The sequence below is a fragment of the Oncorhynchus gorbuscha genome, linkage group LG15 (assembly GCF_021184085.1).
Source record: "Oncorhynchus gorbuscha isolate QuinsamMale2020 ecotype Even-year linkage group LG15, OgorEven_v1.0, whole genome shotgun sequence".
In the NCBI taxonomy this organism is placed as follows: domain Eukaryota; kingdom Metazoa; phylum Chordata; class Actinopteri; order Salmoniformes; family Salmonidae; genus Oncorhynchus; species Oncorhynchus gorbuscha.
In genome coordinates, this window is record NC_060187.1 from 17122134 (window position 1) to 17145541 (window position 23408).

General features: G+C 45.9%; 1 protein-coding gene across 1 annotated transcript in view; it reads left to right on the forward strand.

The window, feature by feature from the left end:
* LOC123996668 (collagen alpha-1(XXIV) chain-like) overlaps positions 1-23408 on the forward strand; it is a 216399-nt gene that overhangs the window by 157134 nt on the left and 35857 nt on the right. Inside the window, exons 32-46 of the mRNA XM_046300243.1 lie at positions 521-574; positions 4869-4922; positions 5072-5125; positions 5581-5634; positions 6898-6951; positions 7110-7217; positions 7443-7496; positions 7597-7704; positions 8614-8667; positions 11100-11153; positions 12598-12654; positions 13409-13462; positions 14704-14757; positions 16595-16648; positions 22855-22908. Of these exons, the coding sequence (XP_046156199.1) occupies positions 521-574; positions 4869-4922; positions 5072-5125; positions 5581-5634; positions 6898-6951; positions 7110-7217; positions 7443-7496; positions 7597-7704; positions 8614-8667; positions 11100-11153; positions 12598-12654; positions 13409-13462; positions 14704-14757; positions 16595-16648; positions 22855-22908 (921 nt within the window). The remainder of the gene's footprint in view (positions 1-520; positions 575-4868; positions 4923-5071; positions 5126-5580; positions 5635-6897; positions 6952-7109; positions 7218-7442; positions 7497-7596; positions 7705-8613; positions 8668-11099; positions 11154-12597; positions 12655-13408; positions 13463-14703; positions 14758-16594; positions 16649-22854; positions 22909-23408) is intronic.

The following is a 23408-nucleotide window of genomic DNA, read 5'->3' on the forward strand; positions in this document are numbered from 1 at the left end:
GACATCATGACTTTGCACTTTAGTATGTTCAGAACTTCATGTGAATGATGTGACATACGTTGCTGGGACAAAGACCTTTTGAGATGGCTAAAGGTTGTGTATGTTGTGTCTCCTGTGTAACAGAGCCTGGGTTAGTCATGATGGACAACGGATGTACATAGAATACCACACTGATCCTAGATTTATAAAGCAACCAAGTATTTCAGATCAGATGTGATACCTTTGATGCACATTTGATATGCTTGTTACACCACATTCAATAGCTTCCTTCCTCAGGATGCTATGGATCAAGTTCAAGGGTCAAGTTGAAAGGCTTGTCCCTTCCCAACTTCTCAAAGGGGATTTTTCCGTTCCTGGAATATTAGATGTACACTTTATTTTCTGCATGACTTACTGTTTTTTATGTTTGTTTCCCCAGACCAATCAGATCCATTGATAGTGTCTCTTGTAGGCTCTGTATCTGGTTAAGTTCAGCCTGTAATAGTATGTTGGTGAACTTTGACCTCTGTCTCTCTCTCAGGGGAAAGCTGGGATCCCAGGCAGCACAGGAGAGAGGGGTGCCCATGGTGAACCAGTGAGTATCGACCAACCAATCAATCAATCAAACAGTTGTCATAAAGTTCTTTACAGGAACCCTGCCTAGACCCCGAAAGTGTAAGCAGCAACACAGTAGAAAACTCCCTAAAAGGAATACATCTCATGACCTCTCTTAGCGTGATGAGGGCCAGGAGTTTTCCAACCTAACAACACAACCTGATAGGGAACACTCTGGGTCTTAGCTATGACACTTTGTCTGTGTTTGTGTAAACGCAGCCACTGTGGCTGTGATTGTTCTGTGGTATAGGAATGTCAAACAGACTATCCCTGTGAGGTGAACATTAAACATTAAAATGATTAAGCCTCTCTTCCTCCTGAGGCATTTGGACTTTGTTGGGGACAGGCAGCCCAATTCTGATATTTTTTCTTCTAATTGGTCAAAAGACCAATTATTGAAAAAAGTATTAGAATTGGGCTGCCTGTATAAAGGCAGCCATCCTTTTATGTTTTATTTCTATTAATTTAATCAGCTCTGGTATTACTCCTGCACCCTGAATCAGATGTTCCAGGGCTCTGTAAAACGCAAGCTGTAAAGAGCGGTGTGATTTCATGTGGCTGATGGGATGTGAGTGTGACTAATGATTCCAGCTTTGATGCTGACAAACACACACTCAGGCACGCAGACACACACCCACAAACACACACACACATGTACAAACACACACACACGTACAAACACACACAAACGTACAAACACACACAGACAGACAAACACACACGTGCGCACACACACACACAGACAAACACACACAGACAAACACACACAGGCACACACACACACACACACAGACACACGTAGAGACACACAGACACATGGAGAGACACAGGCACACACACACACACAGACACACAGGCACACAAACACACACGCAGACACAGGCACACACACACACACAGACAAACACACACAGGCACACACACACACACAGACACACGGAGAGACACACAGACACACGGCGAGACACAGGCACACACACACACACAGACACACAAACACACACACACAGGCACACAGACACACACAGACAAACACACACTCACACAAAATTAACCCCCACATTATCCCTCTCAAGCATTAGTCTCCAAATTCTCATATTTCATGGAAAACAGTGGACCCTTTCAGAACATCAAGAACGTTAAACAGTCAAATACAATTTATTTGCCCAAGATATTTCAAAAAGCTCCACAGTCATCAAATCAAATCACGTTTTATTTGTCACATACACACAGTTAGCAGATGTTAATGCGAGTGTAGCGAAATGTCTGTGGTTCTAGTTCCGACAATGCAGTAATATTTAACAAGTAATCTAACTACCTAATACACACAAATCTAAAGGGGTGAATGAGAATATGTACATGTAAGTATATGGATGAGCGATGGCCCGAGCGGCATAGGCAAGGTGCGATAGATGGTATAAAATACAGTATATACATGTGATATGAGTAATGTAAGATATGTAAACATCCATTAAAGTGGCATTATTTAGAGTGCATTGTATAAAGTGACTAGTGATCCATTTATTAATGTCACGACTTCCACTGATGTCGGTCCCTCTCCTTGTTCGTTCGGCGGTCGACGTCACCGGCTTTCTAGCCGTCGCCAATCCACTTTTCATTTTCCATTTGTTTTGTCTTTGTTTTCTACACACCTGGTTTCTATTCCCCAATGACATGTTCATTATTTCACCCTCTGTTTCCCCCATGTTGGTGTGCGTGTTTGTTTATTATGTTCAGGTTGTATCTTTATGACTGGTATTGTTTGCCGGGTTCGTTTTTATGGCCGTTATTTACAAGTGACCGGTATTTTCACGCACCTTTAGTATTTGTTTTGGTGCAGTTCGTGGAATTGTACACTCATCTCTGCTCTCCTGCAGCCTGACAATTAAAGTCGTCAGTGATTGGGTCTCAATGTAGGCAGCAGCCTCTCTGAGTTATTGATTGCTGTTTAGTAGTCTGATGGCCTTGAGATAGAAGCTGATTTTCAGTCTCTCGGTCCCACGTTTGGTGCACCTGTACTGACCTCGCCTTCTGGATGGTAGCGGTGTGATCAGGCAGTGGCTCTGGTGGTTGATGTCCTTGATTATGTTTCTGGCCTTCCTGTGACATCAGGTGCTGTCGTTGTCATGGAGGGCAGGTAGTTTGCCCCCAGTGATGCGTTGTGCAGACCGCACCACCCTCTGGAAAGCCTTGCGGTTAAGGGCGGTGCAGTTGCCGTATCATGGGAGACAATCACAAAGACAGATGAAACAGATCAGGGCGTGACAGCAGGGCTGGCGAATGCCAAATTTCTATGATACAGCACAACAAGATGCTCTCGATTGTGCATCTGTAAAAGTTTGTCAGGGTTTTGGGTGACAAGACAAATTTTTTCAGCCTCCTGAGGTTCTTCACCACACTGTCTGTGTGGGTGGACCATTTCAGTTTGTCTGTGATGTGTACGCCGAGGAACTCAAAACTTTCCACCTTCTCCACTGCTGTCATGCCCTGCTGTCACGCCCTGATCTGTTTCACCTGCCTTTGTGATTGTCTCCCACCTCCAGGTGTCACCTGTTTTCCCCATTAGTCCCTGGTGTATTTATCCCTGTGTTTCCTGTCTCTCTGTGCCAGTTTGTCTTGTTTTGCCAAGTCAATCAGTATTTTTCCTCGCTCCTATCTTTCCCAGTCTCTGTTTTTTCCTAGCCCTCCTGGTTTTGACCCTTGCCTGTCCTGACGTCGCATCCGCTTGCCTGACCTCTCTGCCTGTCCTGACCTCGAGCCTGCCTATCGCTTGGTACTGTTTGGACTCTGACCTGGTTTATGAACTCTCGCCTGTCCCCAACCAGTCTTTTCCCTACCCATTTTGTTATAATAAGTATCGGAGCTCAACCATCTGCTTCCTGTCTGCATTTGGGTCTCAGCTTGTGCCCTTATAACTGCTGTCCCTTCAATGTGGATAGGGGGGTGCTCCCTCTGCTGTTTCGTGAAGTCCAGGATCATCTCCTTTGTTTTGTTGACATTGAGTGAGAGGTTATTTTCCTGTCACCACACTCCGAGTGCCCTCACCTCCTCCCTGTTGGCTGTCTCGTCGTTTTTGGTAATCAATGCCATTACTGTTGTGTCGTCTTCAAACTTGATGATTGAGTTGGAGGCTTGGATGGCCACGCAGTCGTGGGTGAACAGGGAGTACAGGAGGGGGCTGAGTGTTGAGGGTCAGCGAAGTGGAGATGTTGTTTCCTACCTTCACAACCTGGGGGCAACCCATCAGAAAGTCCAGGACCCAGTTGCACAGGGCGTGGTTGAGACCCAGGGCCTCCAGCTTGATAATGACCTTGGAGGGTAATATGGTGTTGAATGCTGAGTGGTAGTCAATGAGCAGCATTCTTACATAGGTATTCCTTTTGTCCAGATGGGATAGGGCAGTGTGCAGTGTGATGGCGATTGCATCGTCTGTGGACCTGTTGGGACAGTATGCAAACTGAAGTGGGTCTAGGGTGGCTGGTAAGGTGGAGGTGATATGATTCTTGACTAGTCTCTCAAAGCACTTCATGATGACAGAAGTGAGTGCTACGGGGCGGTAGTCATTTAGTTCACTTATCTTTGCCTTCTTGGGTACAGGAACAATGGATGCCATCTTGAAGCATGTGTGGACAACAAACTGGGATAAGGAGCATTTGAATATGTCCGTAAATACACTAGCCAGCTGGTCTGCACATGCTTTGAGGACGCGGCTAGGGATGCCGTCTAGGCCAGCAGCTTTGTGAGGGTTAATAGGTTTAAATGTTTTACTCACATCAGCCATGGAGAAGGAGATGGGAGGGCACAGTCCTTGTTAGCGGGCCGCGACAGTGGCACTGTATTATTCTCAAAGCGGGCAAAGAAGGTGTTTAGTTTGTTTGGAAGCGTGACGAAGGTGTCTGTGACGTGGCTGGATTTCTTTTTGTAGTCCGTGATTTCTTGTAGACCCTGCCACATACGTCCTGTGTCTGAGCCGTTGAATTTGTCGCAGTTCACCTTGTCGCTGTACTGGCGTTTCGCATGTTTGATTGCCTTGCGGAGGGAATAACTACGCTGTTTATATTCAGACATACTCCCAGACCTCTTTCCATGGTTAAATGCGGTGGATCACGCTTTCAGTTTTGCGCGGATGCCGCCATCCGTCCACGGTTTCTGATTAGGGTAGGTATATGTTATGGATCAGTTGTTACTTTGAACACAATCAAACCATGATGCGCCACATCACATGATATCACAGTAACCCCTGTGGCCTCTGATTGGCTGTTTTTCTCCTCTAGGGGCCCAAAGGACCCGCGGGGGATGCAGGACCTGACGGAGAGCAAGGACATGAGGTAACTGTTGTTTAATATCAAGATTGGATCTCATTATTTTGTTGTCATTTCACAGTGATTTTCACTATACTTCTGGCACACACTCCCTCATGCTTTTGCACACACAAACACACACACACGCTTTGTTTTACTTCTCTCTCTTTCCACAGGGAGCTCCTGGCGGAGAGGGGGAGCCAGGTCCAGTTGGAGAACCTGGGATAAAGGTCAGTGTCCTAGAGAATTACTGATTTGGATTTTAAAGCCACCAAAACAAAATGACAAATCAGACAACATGCTAGTGAAGTTTACTGCTCACCCATTGAACTTGTACAGAAGATGTTCCTCAACATACCCTAGGTATGAAAAATATAAAAAAGATGGCAGTGCTAAACAGAGCGGTACCAGGTCCTATTTGTACCCAGAAGCCTCTTGGAGGGCCATGGCATCTGTTCATCCCTGTGTTGGGTTATGTCCTCCTGAGAGGACTTGACCTCCTGAGCACTATGAAAAACACAGTCAACACTCACAAATAAAGTACTTAAATCTAAGGAATATTTTATTTGAAAGTTGGAATACCCATGGGCTACAGTACCTCAAGACTCGTTTACAGAACATAGAGTTGTCTTATCATCTTATTTTGTATAAACTCCTGAGCACCTCTGTTGTTGTGTCCCTGCAGGGCCACGGGGGGCCGGTTGGAGGAGAGGGGGAACAAGGACAGCAGGGAATGAGAGTGAGTCCTGACTGAGTCCTTCACAAGACCTTCAGAACACAGTCTATGCTCCTAATCCTGCTCTGCTTGTGTTTGGGAGAATCCGATATGCCCGTATATTTACTGTGCCCTCGTTTGATGGAGATGTGTAATCTATTGGCCGGCGAAGACCAGGGCAGCGTTGAGACTGATTTGTTTTTGTCTGTTGGACTGTATCAATAACCTCCAGGGATGTCGGAGTAGCCTCTCTCTCCCCTCCCTCTCTCTCCCCTCTTATTGGGCCAGAGGAAAGAACCGTAGCGAGAGAGAGGGTCCTTTGTGTCAAAGCTTACTCTCAGAGATCCTGTTGTTGGACATCATTGTGTTGTACTGTGATGCAGAAGGATGTGCACAATTACATAGGTACAGTCTAGTGTAGAAAGTTGTAGACATACCTGTTCTCCAGTCTAAATGTCTGTATTATGGATGCTACCGTGTAGCGACTCAGGTTGGGCTGGCTCTCTGCCTCCCTCATCGTCAGGCCATGGTTTATGACATGGTCCACCAAAGTGGCCCTAATGTCGTCTGAAATATGTCTCCGTCTATTGCCTGGTCCCCTTCATTGTTATTGTCCTCGACCTCATCCTCCTCCTCTCTTCCTCTTCCTCTTCCTCTCGCTCTCACTGCCTCCATGTTTGCAAAGTTCTCACAAAAGAGAAGATCTTACCTGAGGTCTATTTGTAGTGGTGAGGCTCAGACTAATTGGTGTTCAATTACTGTAGAAATGTTTTCATGTGTGTGTGTGTGTTGCCAATTTCAGGAATGTTTTGCATTTTGAATAGAAGTGTTTTCCCAATGATTGCAAGATATTTAATTCTTGAACGAAATGTCTAATGTAAGAAACAGTGTGTAGTGTTTTGCAAGTGTGTTGCAGAATTGCAAACGAAGTGCAAAGCAGAAAATTTGTTTGTACTTTTGGTGCCTCTGTTTAAGGGATGGTTACAAAAGTTAAGGGTTTGATGCTTTTGTCTAAGAATTCACTTTCAGTGTGTAAGCAATCGGCAAAAACTGTAATCACAATGGCTTACATATAACGGAAGGAAAATATAATCGTCACAGTCAGGCTCTTTCCAATGTACAACATGTTTCATGCCCTGTGGGTCTGTGTAAGCCTACATACATATGAGTCAACTATACATACTGGACAGTAAAGCCTAAACATTCCATAGGAACATATTAGCATGGTATTAATTGTAACAGCAGTGACCATGGTTGGTTGAAGTAAATGTGATGCTGTGTTTGTAGGGTCTTCCAGGTCCTGCTGGTGAGGACGGGCCCCAGGGAAAAGATGGACCAAAGGTAACACACTGGACAATAAGCTAAATGAGAAGGCCTTTGCTGTTTTGCTCCTACTTTAGAAGCCTCCTAGAACCTATGTCTCTTTACTCTCCTACTCTTTCTTTCCTGTGATCTTGATCTTTCTCTTCTCCCGCTCTCTCTCTCTTGCTCTCTCTCAGGGAGAGCCAGGTGACTGTGGGCCCATGGGCGAGGCAGGGGACAGGGGGATAGAGGGAGACCCTGGGCCTCCTGGAACCATCGGAGTGGCTGGAAAACGGGGTTTCTCTGTAAGTGTGTCCGTTTATTAGCTAAACCTATGACAAAAAAGAATAATGATACAACAATTAAGCCGTACAGTAGGTAATGATGCCAATGTGTCCCAGTAGGGGTCAGTATTCTGGGGCACATGGCGTTCAGTGAGGTCGCTGTCATAATGGAATTGTAACAAAGAAGATGATTTTCTCAGCAGCCATTTGATCTCCCAGTGTCTAATGAGTTTGCCTCTCTTCCAGGGTCCAGAGGGGAAACAGGGTCCCCCCGGCAACCGAGGACGGCAGGGCAAGAAGGTACACACCTGTTTTACTATTAGCATGTGTTGATAAATGACATCACCGATTCCTCATGGGTATCCGTGCTCTCACAGCTTTACTGTTGTTCTGTCTTCAGGGTGAGGCTGGCAAACCAGGTCCTATCGGTGAGACAGGGGACATCGGGGACATCGGCCAAGAAGGAGGGATGGGACTGAAAGGAGCCAGAGGAACCAGAGGCCCTGTGGTCAGTGCCCAGTTATCTATTCTCCGAGTTCTCACCCCTCCTAACTTCCTATGTGTGCAATATGTGTAGGAAAGTGTCCCTCATTAGTACTGAAGGGAATCTATCAGGTTATTGTGTTGTTCGGGTCAATGGAGTGGCCAAGAGGACAGCAGCCTCCATTCGGGTCTCAACAAGAAACACTTGAAATTAATGGAGCTGTTTCCTTGTGTCCTTGTGTTGGTTGAGATGAGTTAACACATTCAGCATCCTACCACCCAGTAGAAATACTTGTTGATATACATACACATACTCTCACAATTGACAAGTTGCATAATTCCCAAGTCATTGGCAGGCCTGTAATATTTTATATAAATAATGGTGAGGAACTTCCTAAGTTTCCGTCTCTCTCTGGAGAAGCAACTCTGAGTGAATGACCTCATATTACACTATTCAAACCTGGCAAAGCCTCTGTTGGATCAGTAGCTCAGACTAAGCAGAAGTGATCTGAGATCTTCCCTAATCTCTAAAGCTAATCTCCCTCTGATTTGTATAGCAATTAGCAGGTTGCTAATCCGGTAGTGTTTGAAGACAAGCAATAGGCCTATCAGATCTTCTGTTATGAGTTGTAAAAAACAGAGCAGAGGCTTTAAATAACCGTTTTTCCCCTGGAGCACGGGATCACACAGGAAGACATAGAGGAAGGAAAACTCCTTTTCCAGGAGTGTTATGCCATGAAACCTCTGTTGTGATAGCTGGGAAAGGAAAGATGTATGGCTTAGTGACATACAACACCTCAGGTCCAGGGATGCAGCCTGCATAGGTGCTTAATGTTTAACTCCAAGGTTATATTCAGCATAACCACATAGTGCAGATAGAATAGCAAAACAAATGGTTGTAAAAACAAATGTCTGTTTTCTGCATGATTTTCAGGGTCGTCCAGGAGTTATGGGGCCTGAGGGGATGCCTGGAATTGCAGGATACACAGTGAGTTATTCCTGTCTGTGCTACAACAACACACTTCTCTTTATATCTCTCTCTCTCTCTCTCTCTGTCTCCTTCGATTGCAATCTCAAATCTCGATCTCACTAACTGACTCACTCACTTGTACGCACTCATACACACAGGCACGATCAACAATAACCTTAAAGTGTTTCTTAAGGGTATGTGTGTCTTTTCAATCACTCATAACAACATAGGTATGCAACAAAGATATTCTAAGCACTGTTCTGTTATGGTGACATCATGTCACTCATGTCACTCACACCAAGTCATGACTCCTGACTTCCTTATCAGATCAGATTTCTTCCCCTAAAAGAGATTCACCCCAGTCTCTTCACCTCAAAGAGACTCATCCCAGTCTCTTCACAGAGAGACTCACCCCAGTCGCTTCACAGAGAGACTCACCCCAGTCGCTTCACTCCAGTCTCTTCACCTCAGAGTGATTCACCCCAGTCTCTTCACCTCAGATAGATTCACCCCAGTCTCTTCACCTCAGAGCGATTCACCCCAGTCTCTTCACCTCAGATTCACCCCAGTCTCTTCACCTCAGATAGATTCACCCCAGTCTCTTCACTCCAGTCTCTTTACCTCAGACTCACCCCAGTCTCTTCACCTCAGAGATTCACCCCAGTCTCCTCACTCCAGTCTCTTCACCTCAGAGCGATTCACCCCAGTCTCTTCACCTCAGAGTGATTCACCCCAGTCTCCTCACTCCAGTCTCTTCACCTCAGAGCGATTCACCCCAGTCTCTCCACCTCAGAGTGATTCACCCCAGTCTCTTCACCTCAGAGCGATTCACCCCAGTCTCTTCACCTCAGAGTGATTCAACCCAGTCTCCTCACTCCAGTCTCTTCTCCTCAGAGAGATTCACCCCAGTCTCCTCACTCCAGTCTCTTCACCTCAGAGAGATTCACCCCAGTCTCCTCACTCCAGTCTCTTCACCCCAGAAAAACTCACCCCATTCTCTTCACCTCAGAGAGACTCACCCCCAGTCTCTTCACCTCAGAGAGACTCACCCCAGTCTCTTCACCTCAGAGAGACTCACCCCGGTCTCTTCACCTCAGAGAGACTCACCCCAGTCTCTTCACCTCAGAGAGACTCACCCCAGTCTCTTCACCTCAGAAAGAATCACCCCAGTCTCTTCACCCCAGTCTCTTCACCTCAGAGAGAATCACCCCAGTCTCTTCACCTCAGAGAGAATCACCCCAGTCTCTTCACCTCAGAGAGACTCACCCCAGTCTCTTCACCTCAGAGAGACTCACCCCAGTCTCTTCACCTCAGAGAGAATCACCCCAGTCTCTTCACCCCAGTCTCTTCACCTCAGAGAGATTCACCCCAGTCTCTTCACCCCAGTCTCTTCACCTCAGAGAGACTCACCCCAGTCTCTTCACCTCAGAGAGATTCACCCCAGTCTCTTCACCCCAGTCTCTTCACCTCAGAGAGATTCACCCCAGTCTCTTCACCCCAGTCTCTTCACCTCAGAGAGACTCACCCCAGTCTCTTCACCTCAGAGAGACTCACCCCAGTCTCTTCACCTCAGAGAGAATCACCCCAGTCTCTTCACCTCAGAGAGAATCACCCCAGTCTCTTCACCTCAGAGAGATTCACCCCAGTCTCTTCACCTCAGAGACAATCACCCCAGTCTCTTCACATCAGAGAGAATCACCCCATTCTCTTCACCTCAGAGAGAATCACCCCAGTCTCTTCACCTCAGAGAGATTCACCCCAGTCTCTTCACCTCAGAGAGATTCACCCCAGTCTCTTCACCCCAGTCTCTTCACCTCAGAGAGATTCACCCCAGTCTCTTCACCTCAGAGAGATTCACCCCAGTCTCTTCACCCCAGTCTCTTCACCTCAGAGAGACTCACCCCAGTCTCTTCACCTCAGAGAGATTCACCCCAGTCTCTTCACCTCAGAGAGAATCACCCCAGTCTCTTCACCTCAGAGAGATTCACCCCAGTCTCTTAGCCAAACAAGAACAAAGAAGTAATTGGATATGGTCAACCTCAAACCATAAAACCAAAACCTCTGGCAACTCCAGAGGACGCCAGGTCATCGCCAATCTCATTCTGGCTTTTAGTTTCGTAACGATGCAGGGGCACTACAAGTTCACGTTGTTCCTTTTTAGTCTGTTTGTACTGTAAACTCACTCTTAGCTCAATCACACACCCACCCAAGTTGTTGAGTGATTTCTGTGGTCCTGACAAATAAGTCATTATACCAAAGATATATTTCTCTCCCTTGCTGTCCTGAGTGTGTTTATAATAAAGCCTTGTGATTAACACTGTTGACAACCCACGCCGTGTCAACTTATGTGTTATTGTACTGTCTGTCAACCGTGAGTTATGGGTTCTTTGAATATTATGCAGCATAGGACATAGATATAGGTGAATAATCATGGGTTTGGTTATTCTTAGGGCCACACCGGCAAACCAGGACCCATAGGACCACCTGGACCCAAAGGTGAAAAGGTACCCTATGCATTTGCATGTTTTTTGTCCTCCTCCTAAACACAGTGTTATGTTTTCAGCCTTTTGAAGATATATGCCATGGACTTCAGCTCTCCACAAAGACTTGGTTAATTTGTATCAATATCCTACATAAAGTCATGTACACTATACATCTTAGAATGCGGTGTTCAGCATATTTCCGACAAAATGTCCTGAGTTATAAGATGCACACCCCACAGCAACTTGCCCTAGCCCCCGGTGAACTGTTCTTAAATGCAAGGGAAACAAAATGCATGCTCTTCAAACGATCGCTGCCCGCACCTGCCCATCCAGAATCATTACTCTGGACGCTTCAGACCCAGAATATGTGGACAACTGCAAATACCTAGGTGTCTGGTTAGACTGTAAACTCTCCTTCCAGACTCACATTAAGTATCTCCAATCCAAAATTAAATCTAGAATCGGCTTCCTATTTCGCATCAAATCCTCCTTCACTCATGCTGCTAAACATATCCACATAAAACTGACTGTCCTACCAATCCTTGACTTCGGCGATGTCATTTACAAAATAGCCTCTAACACCCTACTCAGCAAATTGGATGCAGTCTATTACAGTGCCATCCGTTTTGTCACCAAAGCCCCATATCCTACTCACCACTGCGACCTGTATGCTCTCGTTGGCTGGCCCTCGCTTTTTATTCATCGCCAAACCCACTTGCTCCAGGTCATCTATAAGTCTTTGCTCGGTAAAGCCCCGCCTTATCTCAGCTCACTGGTCACCATAGAAACACCCACCCGTAACACCTGCTCCAGCAAGTATATTTCACTGGTTATCCCCAAAGCCAACACCTCATTTGGCCGCCTTTCCTTCTAGTTCTCTGCTGCCAATGACTGGAACTAATTGCAAAAATCACTGAAGCTGGAGACTTATATCTCCCTCACTAGCTTTAAGCATCAGCTGTCAGAGCAGCTTACTGATCGCTGCACCTGTACATAGCTCATCTGTAAATAGCCCACCCAACTACCTCATCCCCATATTGTTATTTATTTTTGCTCTTTTGCACCCCAGTATCTCTACTTGCACATAATCTTCTGCACATCTATCCCTCCAGTGTTAATGCTAAATTGTAATTATTTCGCCACTATGGCCTATTTATTGCCTTACCTCCCTAATCTTACTATATTTGCACACACTGTATATAGATTTTTTAAATTGTGTTATTGACTGTACATTTGGTTATCCCATGTGTGACTCTGTGTTGTTTTTGTCGCACTGCTATGCTTTATCTTGGCCATGTCACAGATGTAAATAAGAACTTGTTCTCAACTGGCCTACCTGGTTAAATAAAGGTGAAATAAAAAATAAAATTTGTTGTGCCAGAGTTGGATGGGCGCATTGTGGCATGCTGTCTCATTTTACTGTTGTGTCAGAGTGTACTGAGTGTATTTTGGTATGGTGTTCCAGGGTTACCCTGGAGAAGACAGTAAGACCCCAGGACCTGCCGGGCCACTAGGTGAACCAGTAGGTCTCGCCTTCCTTCAACTTACCTGTCCTCTTCCTATGTGTGTGTGACTTAGGGCTGAGTCAGAGGTGATGTCCAAAATGGCACCCTATGAAACATTACATGAACCGTTTTCTAATAGCGTTGTTGCTTGAGGCGTAGTTGTCCAACCATTCTTGACAGCGGTCCAAAAGAGTGGATGTCCAAAGCCGCTTTGTGGAGGCTGCTGAGGGGAGAATGGCTCAAAATAATGTCTGGAACGGAGCGAATGGAACAGCATCAAACACCTGGAAACCAATGCATTTGATGTGTTTGATACCATTCCACCGATTCCTCTCCAGTCATTACTGGAGTGTGTGTTGGCCTCCCAAGTGGCGCTGTGGTCTGAGACACTGCATCTCAGTACTAGAAACGTCACAACAGACACCCTGGTTCAAATCCAGGCTGTATCACAACTGGCCGTAATTAGGAGTCCCATATGGTGGCTCACAATTGGCACAGGGTTTGGCTGGATTAGGCCGTCGTTGTAAATGAGAATTTGTTCATAACTGGCTTGCCTAGTTAAATGAAGGTTAAAAAAAAATAGTTTTTACTTCAAGCCCGTTCTCCCCAAATAAGGTGCCACCAACCACCTGTGCCAAAGCGCTACAGTAGATAGATTGTAAGCAGTGTAACCTATAAGAAGGAAGGTATTGTGTTATTGGCTCAGATAATTTAATCTAACAACCTTTCCTAAAAGATTCAGAGCCCTAATGTATGTGTGTGTTTGGGCAGGGTCTCCCGGGTGAGCGAGGAGACCGCGGAGAGCCTGGAGATGAGGGATATCAGGTAAAACCACCATAAAAACCACAACATCAAATATATCACAAAATCACTTTTCTGGCATTTTTTCTGTTCCGTTTCCATTATTTTATTTAGTGCTTGTATTAAAGCAGGTCTGAGACCACACATCTGAGACATGAGCATCCCGGATTACTGAATTCCTAGGGATTAGTCAGGAGGAAATCTGGTGTTATTGGCATAGACACTGAAAACCAACACACACACATGCCAAACACAAACACAGGTCAGGTGTGAAGTTAACAGTACAAGATGAAAGTTGTGCAGAGAGAAATCCCAGAATCCCCTGCGGCAGGGTTACTAGAGCTCTCCCCTCCTATAAACACTTTGCCCAAGCACCGCCCTCCTCAGAGAGAGAGAGAGTACAATGGTTTTAAGCATTTATAAGCATTCTTCTGCTGAACTGGATATCAGTTCAAAGTCACGGTTGCTAATCTTGATTTGGCAGTTGTTGAGAGGCTTGAGAGACTTCCAGGATCCCATTAGACAAAAGTGTGTGTGTGTGTGTTAACTCTAACTGGCCACGGCGGGTCGACCTATGGGGCTTCCCCCCCTTCTGAGTGGTGAATTTATAGAGCAAATTTTGTCTGAGCCACCTGCAGCCCAATGTAATAAAATACATACCTAGAAAGCTTGGCCTGTGAACTACAGTACTCTGCGGTTCTGCTATTCTTATGGTATGAAGCTTAGGGGACTATATAGTGCTGTTGAAAGAAAAATAGATATGCTAACACAGTTGAGTGCGCCCACAGTTTTATTGTGCAACATTTCGACCTAAAGATCAGGCTTATTCCAGCTAACCTTGTGTAGCTGTAGTGAACCAAGAGACATCTAGCTGAACCCTGACATCTGGGTCTCACTAAATGAAATGACTCAACCTCCAATATCACCAATTCAGGTGACTGTGAAGCTGTAGCGTTTCAACTGGAGCTGAGCGATATGGACAAAAATCATATTGTGATAGATTGCCTCAATAGACGTGCTAATGATAAGGTTATAGCAATGTGCACCACAGTTTATTTCTATTATAATTTAAATTACTAATGTTACTACTAGTTTGATGGTTGTAGCCATCAATTGTCCCATTAACAATCATCCATATTAGCAAAATGATTTAATTTCAAACTATTGCGATAATTGATCGGTATGGTCTGTGTCGATCATTGATGGTTCATTGCCCCAGCTCTAGTTTCACCTGTATAATGTCTTTGTCTCTTTGTTATTTTCAGGGCCACACTGGCCTCACTGGACTTCGCGGGGCTGTTGGAGCACCAGGCCTTCCTGTAAGTCCAATAAATACTCTGTGTAGCCCTTATCAGCATCTACAGTTGAAGTGGGAAGTTTACATACACTTAGTTTGGAGTCATTAAAACTAGTTGACATACACTTAGGTTGGAGTCATTAAAACTAGTTGACATACACTTAGGTTGGAGTCATTAAAACTCGTTTTTCAACTACTCCACACATTTCTTGTGAACAAAATATAGTTTTGGCAAGTCGGTTAGGACATCTACTTTGTGCATGACACAAGTAATCTTTCCAACAATTGTTTACAGACAGATTATTTCACTTATAATTCACTGTTTCACAAATCCAGTGGGTCAGAAGCTTACATACACTAAGTTGACTGTGCCTTTAAACCGCTTGGAAAATTCCAGGAAATTATGTCATGGCTTTAGAAGCTTCTGATAGGCTAATTGACATAATTTTAGTCAATTGGAGGTGTACCTGTGGATGTATTTCAAGGCCTACCTTCAAACTCAGAGCCTCTTTGCTTGACATCATGGGAAAATCAAAAGAAATCAGCCAAGACCTCAGAAAAAAAATTGTAGACCTCCACAAGTCTGGTTCATCCTTGGGAGCAATTTCCAAATGCCTGAAGGTACCACGTTCATCTGTACAAACAATAGTACGCAAGTATAAACACCATGGGACCATGCAGTCGTCATACCGCTCAGGAAGGAGACTCGTTCTATCTCCTAGAGATGAACGTACTTTGGTGCGAAAAGAGCAAATCAATCCCAGAACAACAGCATAGGACCTTGAGAAGATGCTGGAAACAGGTACAAAATTATCTATATCTACAGTAAAACGAGTCCTATATTGACATAACCTGAAAGGCCACTCAGCAAGGAAGAAGCCACTGCTCCAAAACTGCCATAAAAAAGCCAGACTATGGTTTGCAACTGCACATGGGGATAACGATCATACTTTTTGGAGAAATTTCCTCTGGTCTGATGAAGCATAAATAGAGCTGTTTGGCTATAATGACCATCGTTATGTTTGGAGGAAAAAGGGGGAGGCTTGCAAGCCGAAGAACACCATCCCAACCGTGAAGCACAGGGGTGGCATTATCATGTTGTGGAGGTTATTTGCTGCAGAAGGGACTGGTAACTTCACAAAATAGATGGCATCATGAGGACGGACAATTATGTGGATATATTGAAGCAACATCTCAAGAAATCAGTCAGGAAGTTAAAGCTTCATCGCAAATGGGTCTTCCAAATGGGCAACGACCTCAAGCATACTTCCAAAGTTGTGGTAAAATGGCTAAGGACAACAAAGTCAGGGTATTGGAGTGGCCATCACAAGGCCCTGACCTCAATCCCATAGAAAATGTGTGGACAGAACTGAAAAAGCGTGTGCGATCAAAGGAGGCCTACAAACCTGACTCAGTTACACCAGCTCTGTCAGGAGGAATGGGCCAAAATTCACCCAACTTATTGTGGGAGGCTTGTGAAAGGCTACCCGAAACGTTTGACCCAAGTTAAAAAATTGAAAGGCAATGCTACCAAATACTAATTGAGTGTATGTAAACTTCTGACCCTCTGGGAATGTGATGAAAGAAATAAAAGCTGAAAGAAATAATTTCACTTTCTTAAATAAAGTGGTGATCCTAACTGACTTATGACAGGGAATTTTTACTATGATTAAATGTCAGGAATTGTGAAAAACTGAATGTATTTGGGGTGTGTGTGTGTGTGTGTGTGTGTGTGTGTGTGTGTGTGTGTGTGTGTGTGTGTGTGTGTGTGTGTGTGTGTGTGTGTGTGTGTGTGTGTGTGTGTGTGTGTGTGTGTGTGTGTGTGTGTGTGTGTGTGTGTGTGTGATTTTGTTGATTAGGGAACACCAGGGGAATCCGGAGAACCGGGCCCGAAAGGAGAGATGGGAACTCAGGTGAGTGTGTGTGTGATCATGGTATTCTTTGTAAATCAATGCATCGGACTCATTCTGCTCCTGGCTTGGGGAAAGGAAAGCACAGTGTTTGTTATATCATGTCTCCCTGGAGCTCTAGATGAGATGTTACTGTATAAGTAGATGACCAATAAAAGTGTTACACCAGCCTACTACAGAAGCCTTCCTACAGGCTTCCTTGGCTCTGACCACCATGCGGGTTGGGTTCAGCAATCACCTGTCAACACTATGGGAGAAGAGGAGACACTCACTTCCAAACTGGAGTTCCTAACAAGCTAGCCAAGCCGTGGAGACAACCGTTTTTAACCTAGGACTCTATTCCTCTCGATCAACAAGCCGAAGTGCCAGAGCATAAGCATTGTCCATGTGAAGAGAGGGAGGAAAAAAAACACTTTTATTCCCATGAAATCAGACTGGGCCAAAACAATGCAGACAGGGTTGAGCATCTGTGCCTTTGATACCAGAGAAGACGGATGAGGGAAGGAGAGAATGAGGGGGAAAGAAGGAAGCAGAGAATTATGTTTGTTTGGCCACCCACTGTGCGCTTCATGCTTCAAAGTGTTCCGTCTGAATTCCACAAGGCTTGAGAATACACACTGGAATGCACAAAGCTGGCATCAGTTAGAATTTTGGAAAAAGGAGCTATTTATTATGCACTTCAAGTCTAAATTACTTCACTTCAAGTATGAATTTGTTCACTTCAATTCTGAATTATTTTAACTGCAGCTTGATAATGTATACATTTTCAGAGTTTGTGAATATCATTCATTGGTGACATAACGTTGCTCTTTATGGAATATAGCTCTTTATGTACAGAAATAGGATTCTTTGATCTGCATATGGTCACATATTTCCTAAAAACAAGCTGAGGTAGTGTATCTTACATAGTTCTAAATACCGTTGACATGTTAAGACACCTGACTTGGCCTATTTGCCTATTTTATCAGATTGAGTGAATATTGGTGCGTCACATATTGAGTGCAAGTTCGGCCTTCTTAGAAATGTCTGAACCAGAGTAACACAAGACTAGAAGTATACACTACGCAGATCTGTATATGTAAACATCCATTTAGCCGAACACTTAAGCTTACACTTTTTTACAATCAGTTTGGCACTCATTTCAGAACCTTGTGGTCATTTTTCAAAACTCTAGACACAAAACAGTCATCACTTGTAACACAGTGTTCAAAACATTGCATTGTGCATTCATATCTTTAAAGAAACCTTGCACTTACAGAATCATTGGTTCAAAGGAACATTGCACTCAATATGTGACGCACCAATATTCACTCAATCTGATAAAATAGGCAAAAAGGCCAAGTCACCCACACACAAAATACCGATAGTTTCACTGTGTAGTTGTTCATTAAATATTGTAGTACAAAATATGTGATATATGTTTCATTATGGTACTACACGTAAATACATCACTGTAAAAGGACTAGTAGAGAGAATACTACAGACACAGTGGAATTATTGAACAAAATCTGAAATGTATTGATGAAATGCAATAAAATCACTCATAGGTTTCTTTGAATCAAAGCAAAAATAATTAGCAACAAAAAAGAAAAACACTTCAGTAAAACGTCAACTGCAGTGTTCCTCACCTGGCTTACTGTAAAACATCAACTGCAGTGTTCCTCACCTGGCTTACTGTAAAACATCAACTGCAGTGTTCCTCACCTGGCTTACTGTAAAACATCAACTGCAGTGTTCCTCACCTGGCTTACTGTAAAACATCAACTGCAGTGTTCCTCACCTGGCTTACTGTAAAACATCAACTGCAGTGTTCCTCACCTGGCTTACTGTAAAACATCAACTGCAGTGTTCCTCACCTGGCTTACTGTAAAACATCAACTGCAGTGTTCCTCACCTGGCTTACTGTAAATACAAAACAAAGGATTGATTACTGTACTTCTATATTTCCATCAACCCTGTCTTGTGGATTTGGCCACAGGTTCTCATCCACATCACAATGGATGTTTTCATTAGCCAAATATCTTGGGAAGAATCTTTGGGCGTGGCGAATCCAGGCCTGACACTGGTCTGCCGTGATGTCATAGCATGCGCCATCCATGGCCTGGAGAAGGGTGGCTTGTTTGTGACGGCGCCTATCATATACCTTCCACCTACATGTGGAGAAAAGTTCCTCAGTCGGGTTAAGGAAAGGAGAGTATGAGGGTAAGTACAAGGTGGTCAATTGTGGATGGGCCTGAAACCATGCTTGCACCATTTGAGCATGGTGGAACCTGACATTATCCCACACAATGACGTAGGTCACATCATCAGCTCTACAGACCTGATTTAGCTCATCAAGGAAGGTTACAAGGAGAGCTGCATTATATGATCCAATACGAGGTCTGCGTCCCACTACACCATCTTCCAATATAGTCGCACTCCTGGTGGTGTTTGCCCCCACGTTGTCCAGGGACTTGGATGGTTGCCCGCTGGCCAATGAAATTCCGACCTCTCCTCCTTGTCTTGGCCAGGTTGAACCCTGCCTCATCCAAAAATAGGAATTTGTGATGGTTTTCGTCAGCATCCAGCTCCATCCTCTAAAAATACATTTTGGAAAGAGAATTACTGATTACAATGGTATAGAATTTTGGGGAAATTTTTCAAAACTGAACATACCAGTCCTCAGTTGCTTGACTATCTGCATTTCTTTCAGAAGGCACATGGTATAGCTGTTTTAGAGACACCTGGTGCCTTTTCAGCATGTGTGCAATAGTTGGCAAACCTATGGCTTCCACATTGTTGAACATGTCGTCATTGTCCAAGATGTGCTGCCGAATTTCTGTAAGGCGAATATCATTTTTGACCCGAACCAAATTGACCACAGCCCGCTCTTGTTGGTCAGTCAGAATTTTCCTCTGCCTCCTCTATTTGGCCTTGTCTCAATTCTGCAGGGAAAATTACAGTAAGAACACATTTAGTCACGTCACCTACTTTGTGGTACACATTGGTTGATCTTCTGAGGTTTGGTTGAATCATTGTAGCTGCCTCAGTCATTGTCATGCCATGACATGGTCTACAACTATTGCTCGGATTTCATTGGAAACTCTCTGCTGTTGCTGCCACTGTCTTGGTTTGTGGCCTTGTCCTCTACCGCGTTCCCCCACACCTCTCAAACGAGGCCCACGACCACCACTCAGAAGGGGTGCTTGGTCCGTGGCCTTGTCCTCTACCGCGTTCCCCCACACCTCTCAAACGAGGCCCACGACCACCACTCAGAAGGGGTGCTTGGTCCGTGGCCTTGTCCTCTACCGCGTTCCCCCACACCTCTCAAACGAGGCCCACGACCACCACTCAGAAGGGGTGCTTGGTCCGTGGCCTTGTCCTCTACCGCGTTCCCCCACACCTCTCAAACGAGGCCCACGACCACCACTCAGAAGGGGTGCTTGGTCCGTGGCCTTGTCCTCTACCGCGTTCCCCACACCTCTCAAACGAGGCCCACGACCACCACTCAGAAGGGGTGCTTGGTCCGTGGCCTTGTCCTCTACCGCGTTCCCCCACACCTCTCAAACGAGGCCCACGACCACCACTCAGAAGGGGTGCTTGGTCCGTGGCCTTGTCCTCTACCGCGTTCCCCCACACCTCTCAAACGAGGCCCACGACCACCACTCAGAAGGGGTGCTTGGTCCGTGGCCTTGTCCTCTACCGCGTTCCCCCACACCTCTCAAACGAGGCCCACGACCACCACTCAGAAGGGGTGCTTGGTCCGTGGCCTTGTCCTCTACCGCGTTCCCCCACACCTCTCAAACGAGGCCCACGACCACCACTCAGAAGGGGTGCTTGGTCCGTGGCCTTGTCCTCTACCGCGTTCCCCCACACCTCTCAAACGAGGCCCACGACCACCACTCAGAAGGGGTGCTTGGTCCGTGGCCTTGTCCTCTACCGCGTTCCCCCACACCTCTCAAACGAGGCCCACGACCACCACTCAGAAGGGGTGCTTGGTCCGTGGCCTTGTCCTCTACCGCGTTCCCCCACACCTCTCAAACGAGGCCCACGACCACCACTCAGAAGGGGTGCTTGGTCCGTGGCCTTGTCCTCTACCGCGTTCCCCCACACCTCTCAAACGAGGCCCACGACCACCACTCAGAAGGGGTGCTTGGTCCGTGGCCTTGTCCTCTACCGCGTTCCCCCACACCTCTCAAACGAGGCCCACGACCACCACTCAGAAGGGGTGCTTGGTCCGTGGCCTTGTCCTCTACCGCGTTCCCCCACACCTCTCAAACGAGGCCCACGACCACCACTCAGAAGGGGTGCTTGGTCCGTGGCCTTGTCCTCTACCGCGTTCCCCCACACCTCTCAAACGAGGCCCACGACCACCACTCAGAAGGGGTGCTTGGTCCGTGGCCTTGTCCTCTACCGCGTTCCCCACACCTCTCAAACGAGGCCCACGACCACCACTCGGAAGGGGTGCTTGGTCCGTGGCCTTGTCCTCTACCGCGTTCCCCCACCTCTCAAACGAGGCCCACGACCACCACTCAGAAGGGGTGCTTGGTCCGTGGCCTTGTCCTCTACCGCGTTCCCCCACACCTCTCAAACGAGGCCCACGACCACCACTCAGAAGGGGTGCTTGGTCCGTGGCCTTGTCCTCTACCGCGTTCCCCCACACCTCTCAAACGAGGCCCACGACCACCACTCAGAAGGGGTGCTTGGTCCGTGGCCTTGTCCTCTACCGCGTTCCCCCACACCTCTCAAACGAGGCCCACGACCACCACTCAGAAGGGGTGCTTGGTCCGTGGCCTTGTCCTCTACCGCGTTCCCCCACACCTCTCAAACGAGGCCCACGACCACCACTCAGAAGGGGTGCTTGTCTCCTGACATTCCTTTGACCACCACGTTTCCTTCGTCTTCCTCCTCCCACTGCTTGACCTCTGTTGTGACCTGGATCACCTGCTGACTCCATGTTATCGCCATGTTGTTGCCGGTGGATATCACTCATTACACTATATACTCGTACCACAATGTACGAGTTGGCAGTTTTGGAAAAGCAATTACAAGGGCCTGCATATATACACTCACCGGCCACTTTATTAGGTACACCTGCGTGTTACCGCTAATAGCCTGCTCCTTTGAATAGCGAATCATGTGGCTGCCTGAAACTCAATATATATAATATATAGAGTAGAGAGCTTTAGTTGTTGTTCGACCAAACATTAGAACGGGCAAGATGCGTATTCTAAGCAACTTTGACCGTGGTATGATTGCTGGTGCCACACATGGTGGTTTCAGCATCTCAGAAACAGCTGCCCCCTGGGATTTATGCACTACAGTCTCTATAGTTTACAGAGAACAGTGTGATAAACGAAACACATTCAGTGAGCGGCTGTGGGCAAAACACCTTGTTAATGAAAGAGGTCAGAGGAGAATGTCCAGACTCATTCAAGCTAACAGAAAGGCCACACATGCTCAAATAACAGTCATTTAAAACAATGGTGTGCGTGCTGCAAAAGGGGGTACCTGAAAAAGTCATGTCAAATCTGAAAACATGGTCTGGAAAAGTGGTACATGGGACCATAGAAACAGTGTCTGATAAAGAATGATGATGAAATATTACATCCATAGATAATGTCCTCCAATTGGTTCATGTTCCACGGTAATTGGTGTCAATGGATCTCATTATCCTGAAGATTTGATGATCTAAACATGGAATATTGTTTGTCAGTTTCCATAAAACGATGCATTAAGAGTAATGCAACAGTTACTTACCATTTTCAGCAGTTGGATCAATTGATAGTTAGATCATCGTAATGAAATGAATAGACAGTCATCTCAAATGTAATGTGCATTTGTAAATGGTAATACTTTGATGTTAAGTTGTGTCATTTTGAACAGGTGATTTTAGTTCAATGAACAAATGATCTTATCGTTATGTGTATTGTATCCAAGCAATTGCAAAAAGCGTTAGTTTTGAAAATGTGCTTTTTGATCATCGGTTGTGACTTTTGTGTCTAGAGTTTTGAAAAAGGACATCAAGGTTCTGAAATTAGTGCCAAAGTGATTGTAAAACACTGTGATGTAACGACACACATACAGAGGAAGGGACTGCCTCTGTCAGGGAATAAGCAGACATGTAGATCAATAATGGATTTGTTTTTATTGGTAACAAAACAATTGGAATGTGTATGTGTGTGTGCGTGTGTGCGTGTGTGCGTGCGTGCGTGTTTGTGTTTGTACAGGGCTTCGAAGGGAAGAAAGGAGCGAGAGGCCTGACTGGGACCGCTGGTGTTGAAGTAAGTATCACATCACCACAATGTAGAGAAGACATGAAGAAAGAAAAACGGACAGAGGGAGAGGGTGATGGGAGAGATGTAGAGAGGTACAGAGGGAGAGGGTGATGGGAGAGATGTAGAGAGGTACAGAGGGAGAGGGTGATGGGAAGAAAGAAAAGAGGACAGATGGGAGAGAGAGGGGTACAGAGGGAGAGGGTGGGGTAGAGGGAGATGATGGGAGAGAGGTACAGAGGGAGAGGGTGATGGGAGAGATGTAGAGAGGTACAGAGGGAGAGGGTGATGGGAGAGATGTAGAGAGGTACAGAGGGAGAGGGTGATGGGAGAGATGTAGAGAGGTACAGAGGGAGAGGGTGATGGGAGAGAGGTAGAGAGGTACAGAGGGAGAGGGTGATGGGAGAGATGTAGAGAGGTACAGAGGGAGAGGGTGATGGGAGAGATGAGGGAGAAGGTGATGATGAGGAGAGGGTGATGGGAGAGGTACAGAGGGAGAGGGTGATGGG